The sequence below is a fragment of the Dermacentor andersoni genome, chromosome 4, assembly GCF_023375885.2.
Source record: "Dermacentor andersoni chromosome 4, qqDerAnde1_hic_scaffold, whole genome shotgun sequence".
Taxonomy (NCBI): domain Eukaryota; kingdom Metazoa; phylum Arthropoda; class Arachnida; order Ixodida; family Ixodidae; genus Dermacentor; species Dermacentor andersoni.
Window position 1 is genome coordinate 180,600,093 of NC_092817.1, and position 23,822 is coordinate 180,623,914.

General features: G+C 47.7%; 2 protein-coding genes and 2 non-coding genes across 4 annotated transcripts; 3 read left to right on the plus strand and 1 right to left on the minus strand.

Annotated features, from left to right (window-relative positions):
- Positions 1–11,392: 11,392 nt before the first annotated feature.
- On the minus strand, positions 11,393–12,434 carry LOC126530647 (uncharacterized). Its single transcript, XM_050177910.3, has one exon. The coding sequence runs from the start codon at positions 12,432–12,434 to the stop codon at positions 11,427–11,429; it is 1,008 nt and encodes a 335-aa protein (XP_050033867.1). The 3' UTR covers positions 11,393–11,426.
- A 5,254-nt stretch (positions 12,435–17,688) lies between these two features.
- On the plus strand, positions 17,689–18,828 carry LOC126530645 (uncharacterized). The gene has a single exon (XM_050177908.3). It carries the CDS (start codon positions 17,689–17,691, stop codon positions 18,733–18,735), a length of 1,047 nt encoding a protein of 348 aa, XP_050033865.1. The 3' UTR covers positions 18,736–18,828.
- TRNAD-GUC (transfer RNA aspartic acid (anticodon GUC)) lies at positions 18,803–18,874 on the plus strand. The gene has a single exon. It is a non-coding gene; the product is annotated as a tRNA-Asp (tRNA).
- Positions 18,875–22,843: 3,969 nt separating this feature from the next.
- On the plus strand, positions 22,844–22,915 carry TRNAD-GUC (transfer RNA aspartic acid (anticodon GUC)). The gene has a single exon. It is a non-coding gene; the product is annotated as a tRNA-Asp (tRNA).
- Positions 22,916–23,822: the final 907 nt, after the last annotated feature.

Genomic DNA, 23,822 nt, shown 5'->3' on the forward strand with positions numbered 1-23,822 from the left:
GAAAAAATGAAGATGGCAAGAGTTGCTGTTTTGTTTAAAGGCGGTGCTGCCAATATAATTGGTAATTATAGACCTATATCAGTTCTACTGTTGTTTTCCAAAATAGTAGAAAAAGTGATTAATACACGGGTTACTACCTATCTTAACAAACACAAGTTAATCTCTCCCAGCCAGTACGGATTTCAGAGAAAGAAATCAACTGAATCTGCATTGCTCAGTATTAAGGATAAACTTATTAACAACATAGAAAATCAATTGTACACATTAGGTGTTTTTCTAGATTTCAGCAAAGCGTTTGATTCTATTAAACATAATATACTTCTTAGCAAACTACCGTATTATGGAATACGAGGCACTTCACTTAAATTATTGCAAAACTACCTTTCCGGTCGTTCCCAGTATGTTGTAATTAATAATGCTACGTCTAATTCTGAGCTAATAAAATTTGGGGTTCCTCAGGGGTCAATCCTAGGACCTACTCTGTTTCTTTTATACATCAATGACATGGTATCTATCCCACAAACCCCTTCTATTATCCTTTACGCTGACGACACAAGTGTATTTTTTTCTGGTGAAAATCTAGGTTCCTTAATCCCGCGTGTAAACTTATGGCTTAACAATCTATCTGACTGGCTTGTTACAAATGAACTCTCATTAAATGTTGACAAAACTAAGTACATTGTTTTTACCCCTATTAACAGACCTGTTTATATTAACAATGATGTGGCATTCGAGTCGCGACCGCTAAAGAAGGTAGCACAAATTAAATTTTTAGGTGTTCAGTTTCATGAAAACCTTCGCTGGTCTTGCCATATTCACTATATTAAGCGTAATATTGCACACTGTATTGGTATGCTTAATAAGTTTCGCTTATTGTTGCCTCGTTATATTCGACGTCAACTGTATTTTAATACCGTTCATTCGCGACTGCATTACTGCCTGCTTGTCTGGGGCACCACTACTAGGTCTAACATGGAAAGCCTCCATCGATTACAGAAAAAAAGTGTGCGCTTTATTGAAAATCTACCACAACGTGAATCAACATCTGTATATTTTTCGCAGAATCGCACCCTGGACATTGAATCACTATACAAACTCCGACTATCAGAGCTTGCATATTCAGATTTCAAAATTGATCCACAACTTTTCTCTTTGAGGTATACCAAACATGAATCCCACTACGAGTTTAGGAGAACCCACTTCACCAAGTTTAAATGCAGGACGAATTACGGGACACAACTGTTAAATTGGCAAATTCCTAATGTGTCAAACCTTTATCCTGCTCTGATAGACTTTATGGAAAACTGTTCCTCTTTGCCTGCTTTCCGAAGCCAGGCAAAGAGATTTTTCTTAAATCGTGTATAAACCAGTTAGAAATTTGTTTCCTTTGTTCTTTTTTTGTCAAGTGAACATATTTGTGATGTGAACATTTTTTTTTTTTGCCGTATGGGAGATGCAGTTAGGATTCCTTGCTTTGTTTTTTTCTTTTCTTGGTCAAGTGAACATGTTTGTAGGTATTATACATAATTAATTAGATTGATTTGACTGTACAGAGTGTGTATATTGCTGTATGTGAATTGTTATAATCTTCCCGTAAAAAAAAAAAAAAATTGTACTTCGCAACTTACCATGTCGAAACTGTGCCTGCGTGAATTCAGGGTGTCTAGGGCCTAGTCAGGTGACCACGTGTGTCACCTTTAGCCCTCTTCACCCGGACAACTGTGTATTGTCCAAATTTCAATAAAGTCAATAAAAGTCAAAAGTCGACAGCACGCAGCCCGCCGACGTCCCTAAGGCGTGGCTCACTACCGCGTAGTAGCGTGGCGTAACCCGCTGCACCATACTGCGGGTCTCTTCATCACCATCTACTTTTGTCTCTTGCACGGCTAACACGTCAAGGTCATAGTCCACCAGCAGCCTACACACTTGGCTCTGCTTTCGCTTGGCGGCCAGACCTCGAACGTTTAGCGTGGCCAATCTAAGCGACGGGTTGGGAGCCATGATTATAGGTCTAGTGAAAAGTTTTGGCCCGGAGCATGGTGTTTACCTTTAGCGCCTAGCACACAGCTAGACGCCCCCGGAGCCGCCCGGTGGACCGGTGCCACTGGAGAGCGGTGGCGGCTTCTTCTCGGACTTCTTGTCTGCGTTGGCGGTGTTCGGTCGTGGCTTGTAGCTGCTGCGCTTGCCCGTTGGCGTCTTCGAAGGCGGCCCGTCTTCCCCACTTCCTTGGTTCGCTGCGCTGCTGTCTGCAGCCTTCTCAAGAGGCCGTTTGGCCGAGGCTCCGACATTGTTGCTCATAGGGTCCTTCTGCGCCGACTGGTCCTCAGCTGTCTTCATTTGCTCGCTAGCTTCCGTTAGGCTGCTCTTGCTTTCTTCCTTGGTCTCTTCTCCTGGCTTTTTTGCCACACCTTCCGTAGAGTTTTCCTTGTCCGGTGGTGTCCCCGCCCCCGCATCAGGTGCAAGCACATCGCCTACAGCACATGGGGTTGCCTGGTCTCCTGCCCCTTTCGCCGCGTCTTCGGCCTCGGCCGCGTCCATTACCAACCTTGCTGTGTCATTGCCTTCGGCTGGCCCAGTCATAGAGGCGTATGTACGTACGCACTGGTCCTCGGCGTGTCCAAACCGACGGCATTGCGAGCACCGGGGAACCTTGCAGTCTCGTCGTACATGACCAGTGCCTTGACACTGTCTCGTCGTACATGACCAGTGCCTTGGCACTGCATTGGCCTGCCAGGAACGACGACTAGGGCCAGCTCACCGGCGACCCTAATTTGGTGCGGGAGATCTTCCACCTTCACGCCGCTGTTGAGTTTGAGCAAGACGGACCGGGTAGTCGTCCCCTTGTCGTTGATACCCTGATACCCTATACTAACGAGGAGACATGCGAGGCGCCAGCTAAAGCAGTATGTAGACGATCTGAAAAAAAAAATACGCAAAAGCGTTCGCGTAATGTTACCCACAAGTGGGAAAAAATAGATACAGCAACTGGGGTGGAGTGTCGAGTGCGCCGCCGCGTGCGCCTACAAACAAGAAGGAAAAAAGAAACACTCCCCGTCGGGGAATCGAACCCCGGTCTCCCGCGTGACAGGTGGGGATACTGGCCACTATACTAACGAGGATTTTTTTTCTTTATTACCTTCTTGGTACATGACAATGAAAGACATACAAAACACTAATATCGCTTTACAAGTAAAAGATGCGAGCGGTGCACTGGCCAGCTCACACCAAAGGATTAAAAGCGTTTCAGTTTGGCAAGGTCATCCATTAATGGGAGCCATTCAGACTGTTCTTTTTGAGCCTTAAACACATCTCTTACATAAGACACATTTTCAATGAAATACTCTCGTACAGGGAGGATAGTTTCATCTGCATGCCTAAACGCCATTCGATTTTTCCATATACTGTGTAAGCTGATAAGCATAAACATGTCCCACGGCACTTCGTCACCGCTATCTACCGATAGAAATCTTATGCCGTAAGGTGATATTGGAAGCTCCTTTTTTAAAGTTCGTTGCAAGACGTCCCAGTGAAATACAGCGTCTGTGCAGTGAAGGAACATGTGATCTATAGTCTCCGGTTTTCTACAGATTAGACAGTTTGTGGACCATGGGACAAATATTCCTTTCTCTTGTAGCCATGGTTTCACGGGCAGTGTGCCAGTGTGCAGCTGAAAGAAGAATGATTTCATTGAGGGCCGCAGCGACATCTTTTTCACTCTCTTCAGTACATTCCCTTCAGAGCCAACACAGTATATGGAACGGTACAAGGTATAGGCAACATAGTATCAATAAGGTCTTTATAAAGTTGCTTCCTTCTAACATCAGCAAGATACTGTGCAGAAAAGCGAACTTTCAAACACTGAAAAGCGCGCACAACCTCCCAAAGAAAGCCCCGCACCCGTACGCGTTTCACAGGGCTGGATGATACAACATATTCAGGCAGCGCCTCTTTCAACCAAATTTGCATTACCGTACGCAGGAAAGCATCTTTTTGGTCTCGGAGGAACATAAATCTTGACACAAGCTGCCTAAGAAACAAATGAGCCAAACCTAGGCCACCCTTTCCAACGGACAGAAATAGATTTGTCCGACTTGTCCTCTCCCAACTCGACCCCCAAATGAACACTGCGAAAACTCGGTGCAATCTCTGGACGCTGGTCCGTGACATACACAGTGCCTGCAGCACATACCATACCTTGGCCTTTAAAAAGAGGTTGTATACTGTGGCCCGAGCAAAAATTGAAAGATCACGGCCACCCCATTTGTGCGTACATTCGCGTGTGCGCTCATTTTCCGCTTCCCAATATTTTGCAGGTTCATGATATTGGTCTAGTGGCACTCCCAAGTATTTGACAGGTGACGTTGCCCACTGAACGCTCTCAAACATTTCAGGCGCATAATCCCATTTTCCGTGCCAGAAACCAAAACACTTTTCCCAGTTTATCACACTTCCGGAGGCTTTGCAAAACCAAGCCGCGTCCTTCACCACTTCAGTTAGTCTTTCCCTATCTTCGCAAAATATGGCGATATCATCCGCATACGCAAGTACTTTAACTTCAGTGGACAACATCGTGAAGCCACGCACTTTTTCGTTTGATATAATTTTCAGGCAGAAAGGTTCGAGATACAGTGCAAACAACAATGGAGACAATGGGCACCCTTGCCTCACGGAAGAACGAACTGTGATACTTTCACTCAGCTGCTTATTAACAATAAGGTTTGCCGTACAACCAGCATATGCCATTTTGACACCTTCCAAGAGCACTCGGCCGACATTCACGTGTTCGAGGATACAAAACAGAACATGGTGGTTGACGCGGTCAAAGGCCTTTTCCATGTCCAGTTGCAACATGGCTACACGTTTATCAAAAGCATCGCAGCATTCTAATATGCTCCGTGCTACGTGAATATTTGTCGTTATCGTACGTCCTTTAATCCCGCACGTTTGTTGCTGGCCTACGATAGCTTTTATTACATTCTGCAACCTTCTGCCCAGAACCTTCATGAATATTTTATAGTCCACATTCGTGAGACTTATGGGCCGATACCCTCTGACTGACAGTCTCTTAACCGGGTCTTCACTCTTCGGTACTAGGACGATGTGACTTCTTCGGAAGGACGGAGGCATCATCTGCTTTTCGTATGTTTCTTGAATTACGCTGTGTAGAATATGCGCCATGTCAGACTTAAACGCTTTGTAAAAAGCTGCGCCCAGCCCGTCGGGACCAGGTGATTTTCCGGAGCTTAACTCGTCGATTGCGTGCTCTACTTCCGCTGCACTAATCGATGCCTCGAGCCCCAGCTTGACATCATCCTCTAAGATAGGCATCAGTGCCAAGAACTCCGCCGCGAGGCCTTCTTCAACACGTGACTCGTGACCCAGTAGTCCTTCGTAATAATCAACAAACGCACGTTGAATAGTATTAGAGTCACGAGCCATTTCGCCCTTGTACTCTATCGCTTTTATATCGTTCTTTACTGCATATCGTTTTTCGTCGCACAGGGACCGCTTTGTCGGCGTCTCGCCAAACCACAACCGTTCTGCACGTGCGCGTATGACCGCTCCTTTATATTTCTCTTTATCCATCAGTTCTAACTTATTTTTTGTTTCTTTTATTTCTTTTTCGTACTGGCCCGGCTGAGCACTTTCCAGCCTCAGCAGCAAATCTAAGCGGCTCTGAAATTCTTTTTCGTCTGCCTTGTCGCTTTGACGCAGCGCACTCGCTCTTTCTATAGCGATCATTTTTATTTCTTCTTTAAAATGTTCCCATTTTCCAATAACGTCCCTCTGATCACCCGTTTGCAAATAGTCAATTTTTTCTTTTACTGTAAACACAAAACGTTCATCCTCAAGAAGGCTTATATTAAATTTCCATAGTTCCCAGTTGAACTTCGACCTTTTGGTCTTCGTTCCTATTGTAACCATTACCATGCAATGATCGCTGAACGCAACGTTTTTAATCAAGTAGTCACTGCACATTGGGACCAGGCCAGCAGACACGTAAACCCTGTCAAGTCTTGCATGACTTGCTTGTTGGAAATGTGTGTACTGCAGACGGGCACCTTCTGACAAAGCACTCCCGACGTCTTCTAAATTGTGCTCCAGGACAATTGCATTCAAAAGCAACGAGCTCTGGTTTCGAATGGTCGCGTTAGTAACTCTGTCTTCGGGCATGCATACGCAGTTGAAGTCACCCATCAGAATAATGTATCTAGGAGACTTTAGATAGGGCTGAACCATTTCGAAAAAGCTTTGCACTCATTTTCCTTATTTAGGGCATACACACACATTACGCGCCACTGTAAATCAAGATACAAAACATCACACTTCACAAAACGCCCGTTGATGAAAACTGTAACAGATTCTTCAATAACACCTAAAGAATTTCGAATTAAAATGGCACACCCTCCTGCCGTACCAACAGAATGACTCACGCATACATTGTAACGGCTTCTAAAAGGCTCAACCATGCGGTTCGTCTGAGCTTCACTTTCCACCTTGGTCTCTTGCACTGCCACTACGTCCACATCGTTCTCAAGCAGGAGGCGGCTTAATTGATACTGACGCCGCCTCGCTGCCAGTCCCCTTACATTAAAGGTGGCAAATTTAACTGCGGCTTCTGTTCTGCCTGCCATTTGCGCGACAAATTAAATAGGCCGAACGGCTTCGTGCTCACCTTCAGCCTTAATACACCGAGAAGTGAAGCTCAGCAATTTTCCCTTCTCAAGAGTTCTCGAGCCCACCCAAGAGGCGTGCTCGCGTTCTGCAGCAGGCTGGCGCAGCCTCAGCGCGCTGGCCGTCGTAGTCCCGTTGTGGGTCGCCTCTCGTCCCTCGTCAAGCTAGAAGGGAGCCATGGTTGCTACGTCGGTGTAGTCTTCGCCGGCTTTTTGTCCGGCGGGATGTTGGGCTTCGGGCGAAACGTCGGCCGGCGCTGCCCTCCCTATTTGGTGGGTGGTTCGTCGATACTCGCAGAAGGATGCTGAACCTCTTCGACACAGGCCTTGTCGTGTGTCCTCTTTGCTGGAGCACTACTCATGCTTGTTTGGACGACGTCCATGCCTTCTCTCTCCTCTTGAGGTTTTCCATGTACTGCTTCCGCAGCAGTACTTGTGCTTAGCTCCGCTGCGTCAATCTTCGGGGCTACAACAGTCTGCTTCGACGCAGTGGTCTGGTCTTCAGTCTGTGTCGCTGCCACGCCGCCCTTGACGGCGTTAGGCGCTGCCTGCGGAGTTCGGAGTCGTCTTCTCCTCTCATGTGCCCTGTGACATTTGCGTACGTTTTGACGCACTGCGATTGGTCATGGCCGAAGCGACGGCACTGACTGCAACGGGGAACTTTGCATTCCCGTCGGACGTGTCCTGAAGTATGGCACCTTAGGCAAAGCGGGGCTCTTCCAGGAACCACAACGAGGACCTGCTCTCCAGCAATGCGTAGCTGGTGAGGCAGGTCATCGATTGTGACTCCAGGCTTCATCTTCAAAGACACACAACGCGTTGACGAACCTTTGTCCATGACTCCCTGAACGCGCCAGCGTTCAGGGAGACATGGAGTCAGTTAATAATTAGTCTGGTAGAGCAGTTCCGATACGCCAGAGCTACACCCTCCGTGATGACGGATCCGACATTAATGTGTTCCAACACTGCAAACAAAATAGCATGCGCTACGCAATCAAATGCCTTCTCCAGATCCAATTGAAGTATGGCCACACACGCTTCAAGGGAGTCACAACATTCAAGAACTGAGCGCATCTTGTGAACATTCGTCGCAATAGTGCGACCCTTAATTTACACGTTTGGTGTGGGCCGACTATGTCTTCAACAACCGACTGAAGTCTAGCTGCTAAGACTCATTAGTATCTTAATAGTCTACATTTGTGAGTGCTATTCGTCTGTATGATGTTACACTTTTCAACTTATCTACATCCTCTGTCTTCGGAATCAACACCGTGTGTGATTGACCGAAAGATGGCGGTAACGCCTTACCTCGTACGCTTCGTTAAAAATTGCTACAAGTACTGCTGACAATTCCTTTTTAAAGCGCTTGTGCCACAGAGCGCAAAGCCCATCAGGGCCCGGTGACTTGCCAGGATTCAAACTGTCAATTGCGCGTTCCACTTCAAAAACAGTTATCGGCGTCTCTAATGCAACTTTTCTTTCTTCAGTCAGTTGAGGCATTCTTTTCAAGAAGTTCGTCTTAAACCGTTCTAGGTCCACCTGCCTAAATGCGAGAATATTTTCGTAGTGTTCAAAAAACGCACGTGCGATACTATCTTTATCTGTAACTTCGTTACCACCCACCTCGATCACGTCAATATGATTACGTCGAGCGTGCGATTTTTGCAGTCCGAGCGCCCTTTTTGTTGGCGCCTCCCCTATCGCAAAGGATTCGGCTCGAGCACGAACTATCGCTCCGCGATAGCGTTCCTCATCATGCAGTTCAAGTTTCTGTTTAATATTCCGTATGTCCCTTTTGTATGCTCCCGGTTCTTGGCACTCCAGTTCTGTCAGCTTTTCCAAGATTATTCGCAGTTCCTTCTCTTTCTTTTTTGTTTCATGCATTATTGCTACGGAACGATCGATGGCTTTCATTTTATTGCACTGTTTAAACGCTTCCCATCGATCTTTTAATTCACCCTCGCAGCTCATTAGAATTTTTTTGATGCAGTCCGATACATATTCTCCGAAACTTTCGTCAGTAGTTAAGTTTGAATTCATTTTTCACAGCTCCCAAGAGAAGCTGCCGCCTTTTTTCTTCCTTCCTAAGTCACATTTAACCAGACAATGATCAGTGAAGGAAATAGGATATACACTGTAACTATTACACATTGGTATTGCTTGAAGCGACAAGTAAATACGATCTAAGCGCGCATGGCTGTTTCCTTGAAAGTGCGTGAAACGCACATCTCGCGTCCCTATCATACATTAAGCCACATCCGCTAATTCGCATTCAGTAATTATCTCGTTCCAAACATCCCTACTTTTATCGCTCCTTAAACCTCTATTAGACCGATCTCGGGCATTGAGAACACAATTAAAATCACCTAACAGCACCATCTGCTTTTCAGAAGATATATACTCTTTTAACATGGAAAATAACAAAGCCCGTTCCTCCAACGCATTTGCTGCATAAATACATACCACCCGCCATTCAATTCCATGCAAAGCAAAATCACAGAAAACTAATCTACCAGTTGGACATGAATAAAAACCTTGCACCGTTATACCGGGCAATTTTCTAACAAACAGCACGCAGCCCGCCGACGTCCCTAAGGCGTGGCTCACTACCGCGTAGTAGCGCGGCGTAAACCGCTGCACCATACTGCGGGTCTCTTCATCACCATCTACTTTTGTCTCTTGCACGGCTAACACGTCAAGGTCATAGTCCACCAGCAGCCTACACACTTGGCTCTGCTTTCGCTTGGCGGCCAGACCTCGAACGTTTAGCGTGGCCAATCTAAGCGACGGGTTGGGAGCCATGATTATAGGTCTAGTGAAAAGTTTTGGCCCGGAGCATGGTGTTTACCTTTAGCGCCTAGCACACAGCTAGACGCCCCCGGAGCCGCCCGGTGGACCGGTACCACTGGAGAGCGGTGGCGGCTTCTTCTCGGACTTCTTGTCTGCGTTGGCGGTGTTCGGTCGTGGCTTGTAGCTGCTGCGCCTGCCCGTTGGCGTCTTCGATGGCGGCCCGTCTTCCCCACTTCCTTGGTTCGCTGCGCTGCTGTCTGCAGCCTTCTCAAGAGGCCGTTTGACCGAGGCTCCGACATTGCTGCTCATAGGGTCGTTCTGCGCCGACTGGTCCTCAGCTGTCTTCACTTGCTCGCTAGCTTCCGTTAGGCTGCTCTTGCTTTCTTCCTTGGTCTCTTCTGCTGGCTTTTTTGCCACACCTTCCGTAGAGTTTTCCTTGTCCGGTGGTGTCCCCGCGCCCGCATCAGGTGCAAGCACACCGCCTACAGCACATGGGGTTGCCTGGTCTCCTGCCCCTTTCGCTGCGTCTTCGGCCTCGGCCGCGTCCATTACCAACCTTGCTGTGTCATTGCCTTCGGCTGGCCCAGTCATAGAGGCGTATGTACGTACGCACTGGTCCTCGGCGTGTCCAAACCGACGGCATTGCGAGCACCGGGGAACCTTGCAGTCTCGTCGTACATGACCAGTGCCTTGACAGCGCAAGCACTGCATTGGCCTGCCAGGAACGACGACTAGGGCCAGCTCACCGGCGACCCTAATTTGGTGCGGGAGATCTTCCACCTTCACGCCGCTGTTGAGCTTGAGCAAGACGGACCGGGTAGTCGTCCCCTTGTCGTTGATACCCTGAACGCGCCATCGCTCTCGGGTGACTTGTACGGCTTTACCGAAAGCCGCCAATGCCGTTCTTACATCTTAATCGGCCACACCATGTACTAACCAATGGAGACGCAGCCGCACCTGCTGATCCTGAGGGTCGACCACGATGCAGCGCCGCCCCTTTACCTTCAGCTCCTTGACTTCCAGCATCCTTTTCGTGGCGTCCGCGGTGTTCATGGTCACAGCCCAGACGTGGTTAATCTGGTAGGCCCCGAGGGCAAGCACTTCCGGCAGCAATCCTGTTGGGCCAAGAGCGTCCCGGAAATCTTCTACTTTGTGGGGTCTAGCTCGCACGTCGCCGTGCAAAAACACGGTGTTTAGCACGACGCGCCCCTTTGGCAGTGGAGGCAAAATAATCTGATAGCCTGCGTCGTCATCGCTGTTCCACCTGTTTCCGCGGCGACAAAGGCCGCTGTCGCCGCTCCACTGGAGCTCATGATTCGCCGTCCGTAACGCTCGGTGGCCGGAAGTGGAATGCACTATATTAATCAGCAGACATGCGAGGCGCCAGCTAAAGCAGTATATAGACGATCTGAAAAAAAAAAATACGCAAAAGCGTTCGCGCAATGTTACCCACAAGTGGGAAAAAAATAGATACAGCAACTGGGGTGGAGTGTCGAGTGCGCCGCCGCGTGCGCCTACAAACATGAAGGAAAAAAGAAACACTCCCCGTCGGGGAATCGAACCCCGGTCTCCCGCGTGACAGGCGGGGATACTGGCCACTATATTAATGAGCAGACATGCGAGGCGCCAGCTAAAGCAGTATATAGACGATCTGGAAAAAAAATATAATACGCAAAAGCGTTCGCGTAATCTTACCCACAAGTGGGAAAAAAATAGATACAGCAACTGGGGCGGAGTGTCGAGTGCGCCGCAGCGTGCGCCTACAGATCAGAAGGAAAAAAGAAACACTCCCCGTCGGGGAATCGAACCCCGGTCTCCCGAGTGACAGGCGGGGATACTGGCCACTATACTAACGAGGATTTTTTTTTCTTTATTACCGACCTGGCAACATACAAAACAAGACATTTTAACAGTACACAACAGTCACAACAAAATCTCTGCCGTTGGTTGGCGGTCACAGGACTAAAAACGCTTGAAGTTCGCTAGCTCAGTCATCACACTGAGCCATGTTGGTTTTTCTTTTTGAAAATTGTACAATTCCTTAATATGACAAATGCTTTCAATGAAGTATTCTCTAACAGGCCGGGCGTTTATTTCGGCATGTCTCACGGCCATTCTAGTTTTCCATAAACTATGCAAGGACACCAGCATGAACATGTCATAGGGTACTTTGTCTTCATTTAGAGTAGGCAGGAAACGAATCCCATATGGTGTAATCGGCAAGTCCTTCTTTAGCGTTCTCTGTAAGATGTCCCAATGGAACAGAGCATCCCAGCAGTCAAGAAAAATGTGTTCTACTGTTTCGGGTTTCCGGCATAGTAAACAGTTGACGCTCCAAGGCACGGAAAGTCCTTTTTCATCTAGCCACGGTTTCACAGGTAAAGTATTGGTGTGGAGCTGGAAAAAGAAGGACTTTAGCGACGGGTGTACTGGCATTCGTTTTACTCTTTTTAGTACGTCCTTTTCAGGTCCAATGCAAAACATCGAGCGATACAATGGCACCGGTAACATTGTGTCTACCAGGTCCTTATATAAGCGCTTTCGGGGTACCCTACTTAAGTATTCCATGGAAAACCGAACCTTTACCAGCTGAAAAGCCAAGACCACCTCTTTTAGAAAACCACGCGCTCTGCCTTGACTGCACCGATGTGAAGATACAATAAACTCAGGTATAGCTTCGCTCAGCCTTGTTTGAATCATAGTTAATAAAAATGGGTCATTTTGGTCCCGTAAGTAAACAATCCTCGACACAATCTGCCTAATGAACAAATGTGCCAGACCTAATCCTCCATTTTTAACCGAACGAAAGAGATTAGTACGACTGGTGCGCTCCCAGCTTGAACCCCATACAAACACCGTGAGTACTCTGTGTAAACGTTGTATGTTAGCCCTTGACATGCACAACGCTTGGAGCACGTAAAAAATTTTGGCAACGGCAAACAGGTTGCACACTGTCGCACGCGCAAACATAGAAAAATTGCGGCCTCCCCATTTAAGTGTACCTTCACGAACCCTTTCAGTTTCGGCATTCCAGTAATCAACGGCGTCACGGTAGTGCTCAAGCGGCACCCCTAGGTACTTTGCCGGCGTGACTGTCCAGCGAATATTTGCAAACCTACTCGGATAGTCTTCCCAGTTGCCGATCCATACCCCTAGGGATTTAGCAAAGTTGATAGCACTGCCTGTCATTCTGCAGTATGATAGAGCCTCTGCGACCGCGATTTCGATGCTTTCCTTATCCCGACAAAACAACGCGATGTCATCCGCGTATGCCAGGACTTTCACTTTGGCGGACTGCACTCTGAAACCCGATATTCTATTGTCATTCTTGATTTTTTTACAAAGCGGCTCTAGGTAAATTGCGAATAAAAGAGGCGACAAACCACACCCCTGGCGCACAGATGACCGGACGCTAAAGCTTTTGGTAACCTCCTTGTTTATAATGAAGCTGGCGGTACAGTCTTGGTAGCACATCTTTACCCCATCTAAGATCAAATCCCCTACCTTTATGTGTTCTAGAATACTGAAAAGAATTTTATGGGCCACGCGGTCGAAAGCCTTCTGCATATCTAACTGTAACATGGCACAGTGTTCACCTAGGTCGTTACAGAATTCTAAAATGCTTCTGGCAATATGAATTTTTGTGTAGATGGACCTTCCTTTAATGCCGCATGTTTGATGCGACCCTACTATGCTGGTCACCACTCCCTGTAATCGCTTTCCGAGCACTCTTGTAAATATCTTATAGTCTACATTCATTAGTGATATCGGCCGGTAACCGTCGACAGCTAACAATTTTTCTGGGTCCTCTGATTTAGGTATCAGAACTACGTGCGATGTCCGAAAAGATGGAGGAACCTGTTTTTGCACATAGGCCTCCTTAAACAACCGTAACAGGATCTCACTGACATCACTTTTGAAGGCTTTATAAAAGGCCGCTCCGAGTCCATCAGGTCCCGGGGACTTGCCTACAACTAAATCATCTATGGCTCCTTCCACTTCGGTGATGCTCAGAGGCCACTCTAGACGCTTTTGAATGTCTTCCTCTAATTGCGGCATGTTTGACAAAAAGTCCGTCTTGAATTCTTCTGTGACGTCTTTAACAATCCCGAATAATTTGCTATAGTGATCAAGAAACGCCTCTTCAATTTTTTGAGGTTGGCTCGTGATCTCGTTCTCGTATTGAATCATCCTGATTTCATTTCGCCTCGCGTATGCCTTTTCGTCAGAGGAGGCTCGTTTGGTCGGTGTCTCACCTAGCCAAACCCTTTCAGCTCGTGCCCTTATAACCGCTCCTTTGAACTTCTCTTCTTCGATAAGCTCGAGCTGCCTTTTCAGTTCTTTTATTTCTTTTGTTCGGCTCCCAGGTCTCTCGCTTTCCACGGTGTACGAAAAATCAAGCTCACGTTGCATTTCAGTTTCTTTTTTCCTTTTATTAAATTTCTCTTTACTGGCTTCTTCCATAGCACTGATCTTGACTCCTTGTTTAAAGTTCTCCCGTAATTCTAGCACGTTGCCATCTTCGGCCTCGATCAAATTATCTAACTTTTCTTTCACGCTTTCACAAAAGTATTGGTTCATTACCAGCCCATCGTTAAACTTCCACAAATTCCAGTTAAATATTGATTTTCTTTCTTTCGTACCTACACTAAAGGTTACAAGGCTGTGATCGCTGAACGAGACATGTTTCACACTATAGCTGCCGCACATCGGAACAAGCTCCAGTGCGACATACCCTCTATCTAGCCTTGCGTGACTTTGCCCTTGAAAATGCGTGAATGCAGGCCTGCCGGTAGTACACAGGAAATGGCCGACGTCGTCCAGATTAGATTCTTGCACTAGTGTGTTTAAAAGTAAAGCACTTTTGTCACGCACTGGAAGGTTTTTCACTCGATCGGCCGCGAAACATACACAATTAAAATCTCCTAGCAATACGACTTTCCTGTCACACTGTAAATGCTGTTTACTCTCTCAAAGAAAGGCACACGCTCATTTTCAATGTTGGGGGCGTAGACACACATCCCGCGCCAACCTGCGCCCAAAAAAGAAAAATCCACAAAAACCAGTCTTCCACTTTTACAAGAAAAGACCCCTTCTTCTCTAATTCCCAGGTTGTTTCTAATGAAGATAGCGCACCCCGCGGAAGTCCCGACAGCATGTGATACACAAACATTTTATCTATTGCGAAACTGCAGCACCATGCGATCCGTCCGTTCCTCACTTTCTATTTTTGTCTCCTGCACCGCTGCTACATCAACATCTGTTTCTAAGAAAAGCCTGCCAAGCTGGCATTACCGCCTTCTGGCACAAAGACCGCGGACATTTATAGTAGCAAAGCGAAGTGCAGTGTTTTGAGCCATTTTTATGTTTTATGAAGAACAAACGAACCGCATGGTACCCACCTCATGCGTCTGGGGCCAAAGCTGCCTTCGCTTTTTGCACAAACCTTCCGTAGCTGCCATGGCAGCCTTAGGAAGGCACAGTTGATGTCCCTGTCATGGCGTTCCATCGTCCCTTGAGTTTGGCTTGATCACTAGGTGGACTAGAAGAGACGCCGCGAAGCACACGCTCTCGCGGCTACGTCGGCGGCGTCTCCGCCGCCCTCCGGTCCGGAGGTATGTTCGGACGCGGTCTCAGCGTTGACCGCCGAATGATCGCCGCCTTTGGCGGCGGTCCTTCCGAGATCCTTGCAGCCAGGGCCTCATGCTCGTCGAGCGTAGCGTCGTGGCCGCGCTTGGAGACTGGGGCTCCACTTGTTCCCTCGCTTACTTCCATGACGGCTGGTTCCTCAGGTGACTTCGACGGCGTTGAGGCCTCCTGCACTTTCACGATGCCGGTGACGTCGCCAGCTGCGTCGGTCAGCTTTCGGCTTTCCTTGTTAACACTACCATCTTGGGGCATGTCGGGCGAGGTTAACGTTGCCGCATCAAGTACCTCGAGCTTCGGCGTTGCTTCGCTTGCGGCTTCTTCAGCGTCAGCCTCGTCCATGACGAGTTCCGCAGTGTCTTCAACTCCAACCGGCTCCGCAACACTTGCGTACGTCTTCACGCACTGAGATTCTTCGTGTCCAAAACGTCGGCAGTGCGTGCAGCGAGGAACACGGCATTCTCGTCTGATATGGCCCTTACTGTGACACCGCAGGCACAGTGGCGCTCTTCCAGGCGCGACTAGAAGGGCCATGTCACCGGCTACGCGAAGCTGGTGTGGAAAGTCATTGACCTTAATGCCGTTATGGAGCTTGAGGCGCACCAGGCGATTCGTCGACCCCTTGTCTTGGATCCCTTGAACTCTCCACTTTTCCTTCGAGACCTCGGTCACCTTTCCGAACGGAGCAAGCGCTACACGCACATCATCGTCGGCCACATTGAAAAGAAGCCAATGAAGCTTCAAACGCACGTCCTGGTTTGCCGGATCAATAACCAAACAACGTTGGCCCTTTACCTTCATTTCGCCGCATTCCAAAGCTTTCTTCATCCCTTCCATGCTCTTGAAAGTCACAGCCCATACGTGGCTCATCTGGTATGCCCCCAACGCTACCACTTCAGGGAGCAAACCAAGACGCGCCAACATGTCCCGGAAATGTTCGACTCGGTAAGGCCTCGACCGGACATCCGCGTGCAAAAATAAAGTATTCAAAATACTACGACCTGATGGCAGAGTAGGCAAAACCACTTCGTATCCCTCGGTATCCATTCCGTCGATCTAGTCACCGCGGCCGCTGTTAGCCGCAACCACCACTCCTTGGGAGCACATGAAACGCACGTCCTTCCACCTCGGTAGCCAAGACGCGTCTCAATACTAACGAGGAGACATGCGAGGCCTCAGTTAAAGCACTATATATACGATGTGAATAAAAGTGCAAAAGTTTTCGCACAACCTTGTTCGCAAGCGCGCGAAAGATACGGACAGATACTGCAGGTAATTGTCGTGTTTCGCTAGGTGAGACACCGACCAAACGAGCCTCCTCTGACGAAAAGGCATACGCGAGGCGAAATGAAATCAGGATGATTCAATACGAGAACGACATCACGAGCCAACCTCAAAAAGTTGAAGAGGCGTTTCTTGATCACTATAGCAAATTATTCGGGATTGTTAAAGACGTCACAGAACAATTCAAGACGGACTTTTTGTCAAACATGCCGCAATTAGAGGAATACATTCAAAAGCGTCTGGAGTGGCCTCTGAGCATCACCGAAGTGCAAGGAGCCATAGATGATTTAGTTGTAGGCAAGTCCCCGGGACCTGATGGACTCGGAGCGGCCTTTTATAAAGCCTTCAAAAGTGATGTCAGTGAGATCCTGTTACGCTTGTTTAAGGAGGCCTATGTGCAAAAACAGGTTCCTCCATCTTTTCGGACATCGCACGTAGTTCTGATACCTAAATCAGAGGACCCAGAAAAATTGTTAGCTGTCGACGGTTACCGGCCGATATCACTAATGAATGTAGACTATAAGATATTTACAAGAGTGCTCGGAAAGCGATTACAGGGAGTGGTGACCAGCATAGTAGGGTCGCATCAAACATGCGGCATTAAAGGAAGGTCCATCTACACAAACATTCATATTGCCAGAAGCATTTTAGAATACTGTAACGACCTAGGTGAACACTGTGCCGTGTTACAGTTAGATATGCAGAAGGCTTTCGACCGCGTGGCCCATAAAATTCTTTTCAGTATTCTAGACCACATAAAGGTAGGGGATTTGATCTTAGATGGGGTAAAGATGTGCTATCAAGACTGTACCGCCAGCCTCATTATAAACAAGGAGGTTACCAAAAGCTTTAGCGTCCGGTCATCTGTGCGCCAGGGGTGTGGTTTGTCGCCTCTTTTATTCGCAATTTACCTAGAGCCGCTTTGTAGGAAAATCAAGAATGACAATAGAATATCGGGTTTCAGAGTGCAGTCCGCGGAAGTGAAAGTCCTGGCATACGCGGATGACATCGCGTTGTTTTGTCGGGATAAAAAAGCATCGAAATCGCGGTCGCAGAGGCTCTATTATACTGCAGAATGACAGGCAGTGCTATCAACTTTGACAAATTCCTAGGGGTATGGATCGGCAACTGGGAAGACTATCCGAGTAGGTCTGCGAATATTCGCTGGACAGTCACGCCGGCAAAGTACCTAGGGGTGCCGCTTGAGCACTACCGTGACGCCGTTGATTACTGGAATGCCGAAACTGAAAGGGTTCGTGAAGGTACACTTAAATGGGGAGGCCGCAATTTCTCTATGTTTCCGCGTGCGACAGTGTGCAACCTGTTTGCCGTTGCCAAAATTTTTTACGTGCTCCAAGCGTTGTGCATGTCAAGGGCTAACATACAACGTTTACACAGAGTACTCGCGGTGTTTGTATGGGGTTCAAGCTGGGAGCGCACCAGTCGCACTAATCTCTTTCGTTCGGTTAAAAATGGAGGATTAGGTCTGGCACATTTGTTCATTAGGCAGATTGTGTCGAGGTTTGTTTACTTACGGGACCAAATTGACCCATTTTTATTAACTATGTTTCAAACAAGGCTGAGCGAAGCTATACCTGAGTTTATTGTATCGTCACATCGGTGCAGTCAAGGCAGAGCGCGTGATTTCTTAAAAGAGGTAGTCTTGGCTTTTCAGCTCTTAAAGGTTCGGTTTTCCATGGAATACTTAAGTAGGGTACCCCGAAAGCGCTTATATAAGGACCTGGTAGACACAGTGTTACCGGTGCCATTGTATCGCTCGATGTTTTGCATTGGACCTGAAAAGGACGTACTAAAAAGAGTAAAGCGAATGCCAGTACGCCCGTCGGTAAAGTCCTTCTTTTTCCAGCTCCACACCAATACTTTACCTGTGAAACCGTGCCTAGATGAAAAAGGACTTTCCGTGCCTTGGAGCGTCAACTGTTTACTATGCCGGAAACCCGAAACAGTAGAACACATTTTTCTTGACTGCTGGGATGCTGTATTCCATTGGGACATCTTACAGAGGACGCTAAAGAAGGACTCGCCGATTACACCATATGGGATTCGTTTCCTGCCTGCTCTAAATGAAGACAAAGTACCCTATGACATGTTCATGCTGGTGTCCTTGCATAGTTTATGGAAAACTAGAATGGCCGTGAGACATGCCGAAATAAACGCCCGGCCTGTTACAGAATACTTCATTGAAAGCATTTGTCATATTAAGGAATTGTACAATTTTCAAAAAGAAAAACCAACATGGCTCAGTGTGATGACTGAGCTAGCGAACTTCAAGCGTTTTAAGTCCTGTGACCGCCAACCAACGGCAGAGATTTTGTCGTGACTGTTGTGTACTGTTAAAATGTCTTGTTTTGTATGTTGCCATGTCGGTAATAAAGAAAAAAAAAAAGTCCTCGTTAGTATAGTGGCCAGCATCCCCGCCTGTCAAGCGGGAGACCGGGGTTCGATTCCCCGACGGGGAGTAATGTTTTTACATCTTTTTTTTTTAGACACGCCTAGGTGCAGCCACGACAATTATCTTTTTTTTTTTCTTTATTGCCAGATTTCTGGTTCATAACTTTTCACAATAGAGAGTAATCACTGTAACGAAAACCAAAGTACAATATACATCTGCTGTGTGTGCACGTATTCAACCAGTATCGTACTGGCTTAGTCTAATCAAAATTCGCGCAAACACAGCAACGGCTCTACTCTTGGGAGCCACTCGGGTGGTTCCTCTGTCGCTTATAGAGGGCGACAAACCAGTGCATTTGTTCTCTGAAATACATTCGTGCAGGCTGCGCATCTTTATCGACATGGTATCCTGCCATTCTCGCGCGCCAAATGCAGTGGAGGCCCAAGAGCATAATTAGGTCAAAAGGAACCCCGTCCTCTTTATCTATGCTTAAGTAAAGAATGCCATACGGGTCTAGTGGAAATTCTTTCTTTAGTGTCCTCTGCAATACATCCCAGAAAAACACGCCTTCCCAACAGTTTAAAAAAACATGATCTATTGTCTCTGGCTGCTTGCAAATTAAACAGTGCGTTCCCCACGGTAAATAAACTCCTTTTCTCTCCAAAAACTTCTTAACTGGTATTGTTTCCTTGTGTAATTTGAAAAAGAAGGTTTTGGTTCCTGGCGGGACCTGCATTTCCTTTACTCTCTTTAAAACATCGCTGCTTGGGCCTCCACCGTACAAGGACCTGTACAATGGCACTGGAAAAAGAACATCGCACAAAGCACAATACAGTTTCTTTTTGTTCACACCGGACAGGTAATCATTCGAGAAGCGCCCTGAAAGAAATCGGACACTCGATACAACTTCATTGTAAAACCCTCGAATCCCTCCCGAAAACTCTTCGGTTGAAACCACATACTCTGGCAGCCGTCTACTCAGCCTCATTTGACATACCGTGCGCAAGAAAGGGTCAGTTGCATCCCTAAAGAACAAGAACCGGTTTACCAACTGCCGTACAAAGAGATGGCCCAATCCCAGTCCCCCGTCTTTTACCCGCCGGAACAAGGTGGTCCGGCTGCAGCGCTCCCATTCCGACGCCCAGACAATGACGGTGAAAATCCTGTGTAGCTTCTGAACATTTGACCGTGAACAGTGCAATACTTGCATTACGTACCAAAGCTTGCCGATAAAGAAAAGGTTACAAACGGTGGCTCTGGCAAAAATAGAAAGGTTAGTGCCTTCCTACTTCTCAGCTCTCTCCCGTGTGTCTTTGACCTGCCCTTACCAGTACTGCTCGCTATCACAATAGGCATCGAGCGGGACGCCCAAGTACTTGCCTGGGGTCGTCACCCAATGCACGTTGGCAAAATGATCTGGCTTTGTTGGCCACTATCCATGCCAGAGCCCGAGGCACTTCGACCAGTTAACTCCACTACCAGTTACATGGCTAAATTTACGGACACATTTCACAGCCTCAATTATGCTCCCCTGATCCTCCGCAAAAACAGCGGCATCATCTGCATAAGCCAGCAGCTTCACTTCTACTGCTTGAAGCTTAAATCCCGTAATTCTATTGTTTTCAGTCAATGTCATACACAGTGTTTCAGTGTAGATACAAAACAACAGAGGGCTGAGGGGGCAGCCCTGACGCACAGAACGTTGCTGCCTAATGGGAGCCCCCAAACTCTTATTCACGATCAATCTGGTCGTGCAGTTACGGTACGCCAGGGCGACCCCCTCGCAGATTACAGATCCGAGATTGGCATAGTCTAAAACGGCAAACAAGATGTCATGAGCGACGCAATCAAAAGCCTTCTCGAGGTCAATCTGTAAAATGGCAATCCGACCATTACAATCATCACAGCACTCAAGTACACTGCGCGCTTTGTGAATATTAGTAACAATAGTCCGGCCTTTAATCCCACATGTCTGGTGAGGCCCGACGATGTCCTGTATCACTGACTGCAATCTTCGCGCCAATATCTTCATAAAGATTTTATACTCGATATTGGTGAGTGCTATGGGACGATACGCCGTAACAGATCTTAATTTCGCTGCATCATCAGTTTTAGGAATGAGTACTGTGTGTGACGACCCATAAGACGGAGGCAATGTGTTCCATTTGTAAGCTTCGTTAAAGATTACATTCAATACAGGGCTAATTTCGTGCTTAAATTCTTTATAAAAACCGGCGCTAAAGCCGTCTGGCCCAGGCGATTTTCCGGGGTTTAAGTTGTCTATGGCCTGCTCAACTTCGGATTCTGTTATCTCTAGTTCCAATCTTTGTTTTCTTTCGTCGTCCAGTCGTGGTATAGCACGCAAGAACTCATTCCCAAATGTGGTAGCGTCTACTTTGTGGTGCGAGAATAGCGCCTGGTAATGCTCATGAAAAGCTGCTTTGATGTCATCTGTGTCTGTTGATAAGGTCCCGCGCCATTCTATTCCGTCGATGTGGTACCTTTCAGCACGTGCTTTTTCTAACCCTAGCGCTCGTTTCGAAGGCGCTTCACCTGCAGCTGTGTCTTCAGCCCTTGCCCTCACCAGGGCTCCCCTATAGCGTTGCTCTTCAAGTTGCTCTAACTGTTGTTTCACTTTTCTTATGTCTTCTATCCATTTGCCCGGTGCCTAAGATTCCTGCCTGAGCAGTTTATGAAGAAGCGTCTTTAACTCAGTCTCTTTTTGTTTCTCTGCGAAACGAATACAGGTGGCCCTCTCTATTGCCTTTATTTTTAGGGTTTCCTTACTCAGCTCCCACTGTTGCCATACGTGAAGGTTATTACTGGGGTCTATTTTCCTTATTTCTTCTCTTACTGCTCGGTTAAACGGTTCATCCTGAAGAAGCTTGTTATTTAATTTCCACGTTTCCCATGAGAAAGCGTTACCTCGCTTTGGAGTTCCTATGCAGCGTTGAACCAAGCAATGGTCAGAAAAAGACACTGGCACTACCTCGTAACTCTTACACTGCGGAACGATGTCAACAGACGCATAAATGCGGTCGAGCCGTGCGTGACTAGAGCCCTCAAACCGTGTGTACTTCACAGCACGCGCTCCTTCGAGGCACTCTGCCACATCCACAAGGTCCCAGTTCTCTACAATTCGCGACAACATTTCCGTGCTTTTGTCTCTAAACCCACGAACGCTTGTTTTATCCCGCGCACTGAGGACACAGTTGAAATCGCCCATTACTATGAGCTGTCTTCCCTTGCATAGACGCTCTTCAATGTGGTGAAAAAACTGAGCCCTTTCATCCACCTTATTGGGCGCGTACGAGCACAGAATTCGCCATTCGTTGTTGTTGAACGAAAAATCGACGACAACACACCGGCCCGACACACACGAATAAATTGCATGCACCTCTAGCCCCGGCAACTTCTTAACAAAAAGGACACAGCCAGCGGATGTGCCCACCGCATGACTGACTACGGCAAAAAACCTAGACGTGAAACGCCGCACCATAACGCAGGTCTCTTCTTCACCATCGACTTTCGTCTCCTGCACGGCTAGCACATCAATGTCGTGCTCCGTTATAAGCCGGTAAAGTTGGCCTTGCTTTCTTTTCCCTGCCAGTCCTCGAACATTTAGAGTGGCGACTTTCAACGGACACGTTGTAGCCATTTTACCAATAGGGGAAGAGACCGGCAATATGGTGCTTACCTCTCGCGTCTAGCGCGAGGCTAGACGCCGCCATCGTCGCCAGTGCGGTCCGGCGGAAGAACATGAGCGTGTCCTAGGGACTCCGAATTTCCGGCACGCTTGTCCACCGGAACGTGGGGCGCGGCCGAAACGATGAACGCCGGCCTTGAGGTGCCTTTGCCGGGGCTCCTCGGCTCCAGGCGTCGCCGTCTGGTCACCGTCGGCGCTGGTTTGGGCGTGGGAACGCTTCGTGCAGTATCTGTCCGTATCTTTCGCGCGCTTGCGAACAAGGTTGTGCGAAAACTTTTGCACTTTTATTCCCATCGTGTATATAGTGCTTTAACTGACGCCGGGCATGTCTCCTCGTTAGTATAGTGGCCAGTATCCCCGCCTGTCACGCGGGAGACCGGGGTTCGATTCCTCGACGGGGAGTAATGTTTTTACTTCTTTTTTTTTTTTAGACACACGTAGGTTCACCTGCGACAATTATCTGCAGTATCTGTCTGTATCTTTCGCGCGCTTGCGAACGAAGTCGTGCGAAAACTTTTGCACTTTTATTCCCATCGTGTATATAGTGCTATAACTGACGCCTGCCATGTCTCCTCGTTAGTATAGTGCCCGTTTCGTGGGCGTTTCACCCACGGCCCATGATTGTGCTCTGGCTCGAACGAGCGCCCCGCGATAGCGGTTCTCCTCGAATTGTTCCAGCTGTTGTTAGAAAAATTAGAAACAATTGACCATGTTTTTTTGCATTGTTGGGCAGGGGTTTTCTTTTGGGACGTTCTTCAAAGAACACTACAGAAAGAATTGCCTTTAAGCCCATTAGGTATTAGATTTTTGACAGTAGAAAATGAGGACGGCATGCCATTGGACTTAAATATGCTAATTGGCCTCCACTGTTTATGGAGGGCTCGAATGGCCGGTTTCTTTTGTCAGCCTGACAGCCGGCCTGCGCGGCTGCTCTTCCGGGAAGCTATTTCCAAGTTCATTGATGTAATTAAAGAACAAGAATGTCCTCCCGATTGGCTGGCGAGGATTGAGCCCCTCGCCACATTGAAGGAATTTTAAACTTTACATGGCCAGCCACAATGTGGCTGACCGCACGATGTGCATGCGCACAAAGTTGAATGTGTGTTAGTGTATATTCATGTATCGCTTACCTTATTTCAAGAAATGATGCCCTTTTTGTTAGCTTGGTGAAACTTCGGGCAATAAAGAAAAAAAAAGTTAGTATAGTGCCCAGTGTCCTCGCCTGTCACGCGGGAGACCGGGGTTCGAGTCCCGGACGGCGAGTGTTTCTTTTTTTCTTCTTGTTTGTAGGCGCACGCAGCGCCGCACT

Coding starts and splice junctions, on each gene's coding strand:
- LOC126530645 (XM_050177908.3), top strand. CDS start 17,689: ATGTTTCCGCGTGCGACAGTGTGCAACCTGTTTGCCGTTGCCAAAATT.
- LOC126530647 (XM_050177910.3), bottom strand. CDS start 12,434: ATGTTTGCGCGTGCGACAGTGTGCAACCTGTTTGCCGTTGCCAAAATT.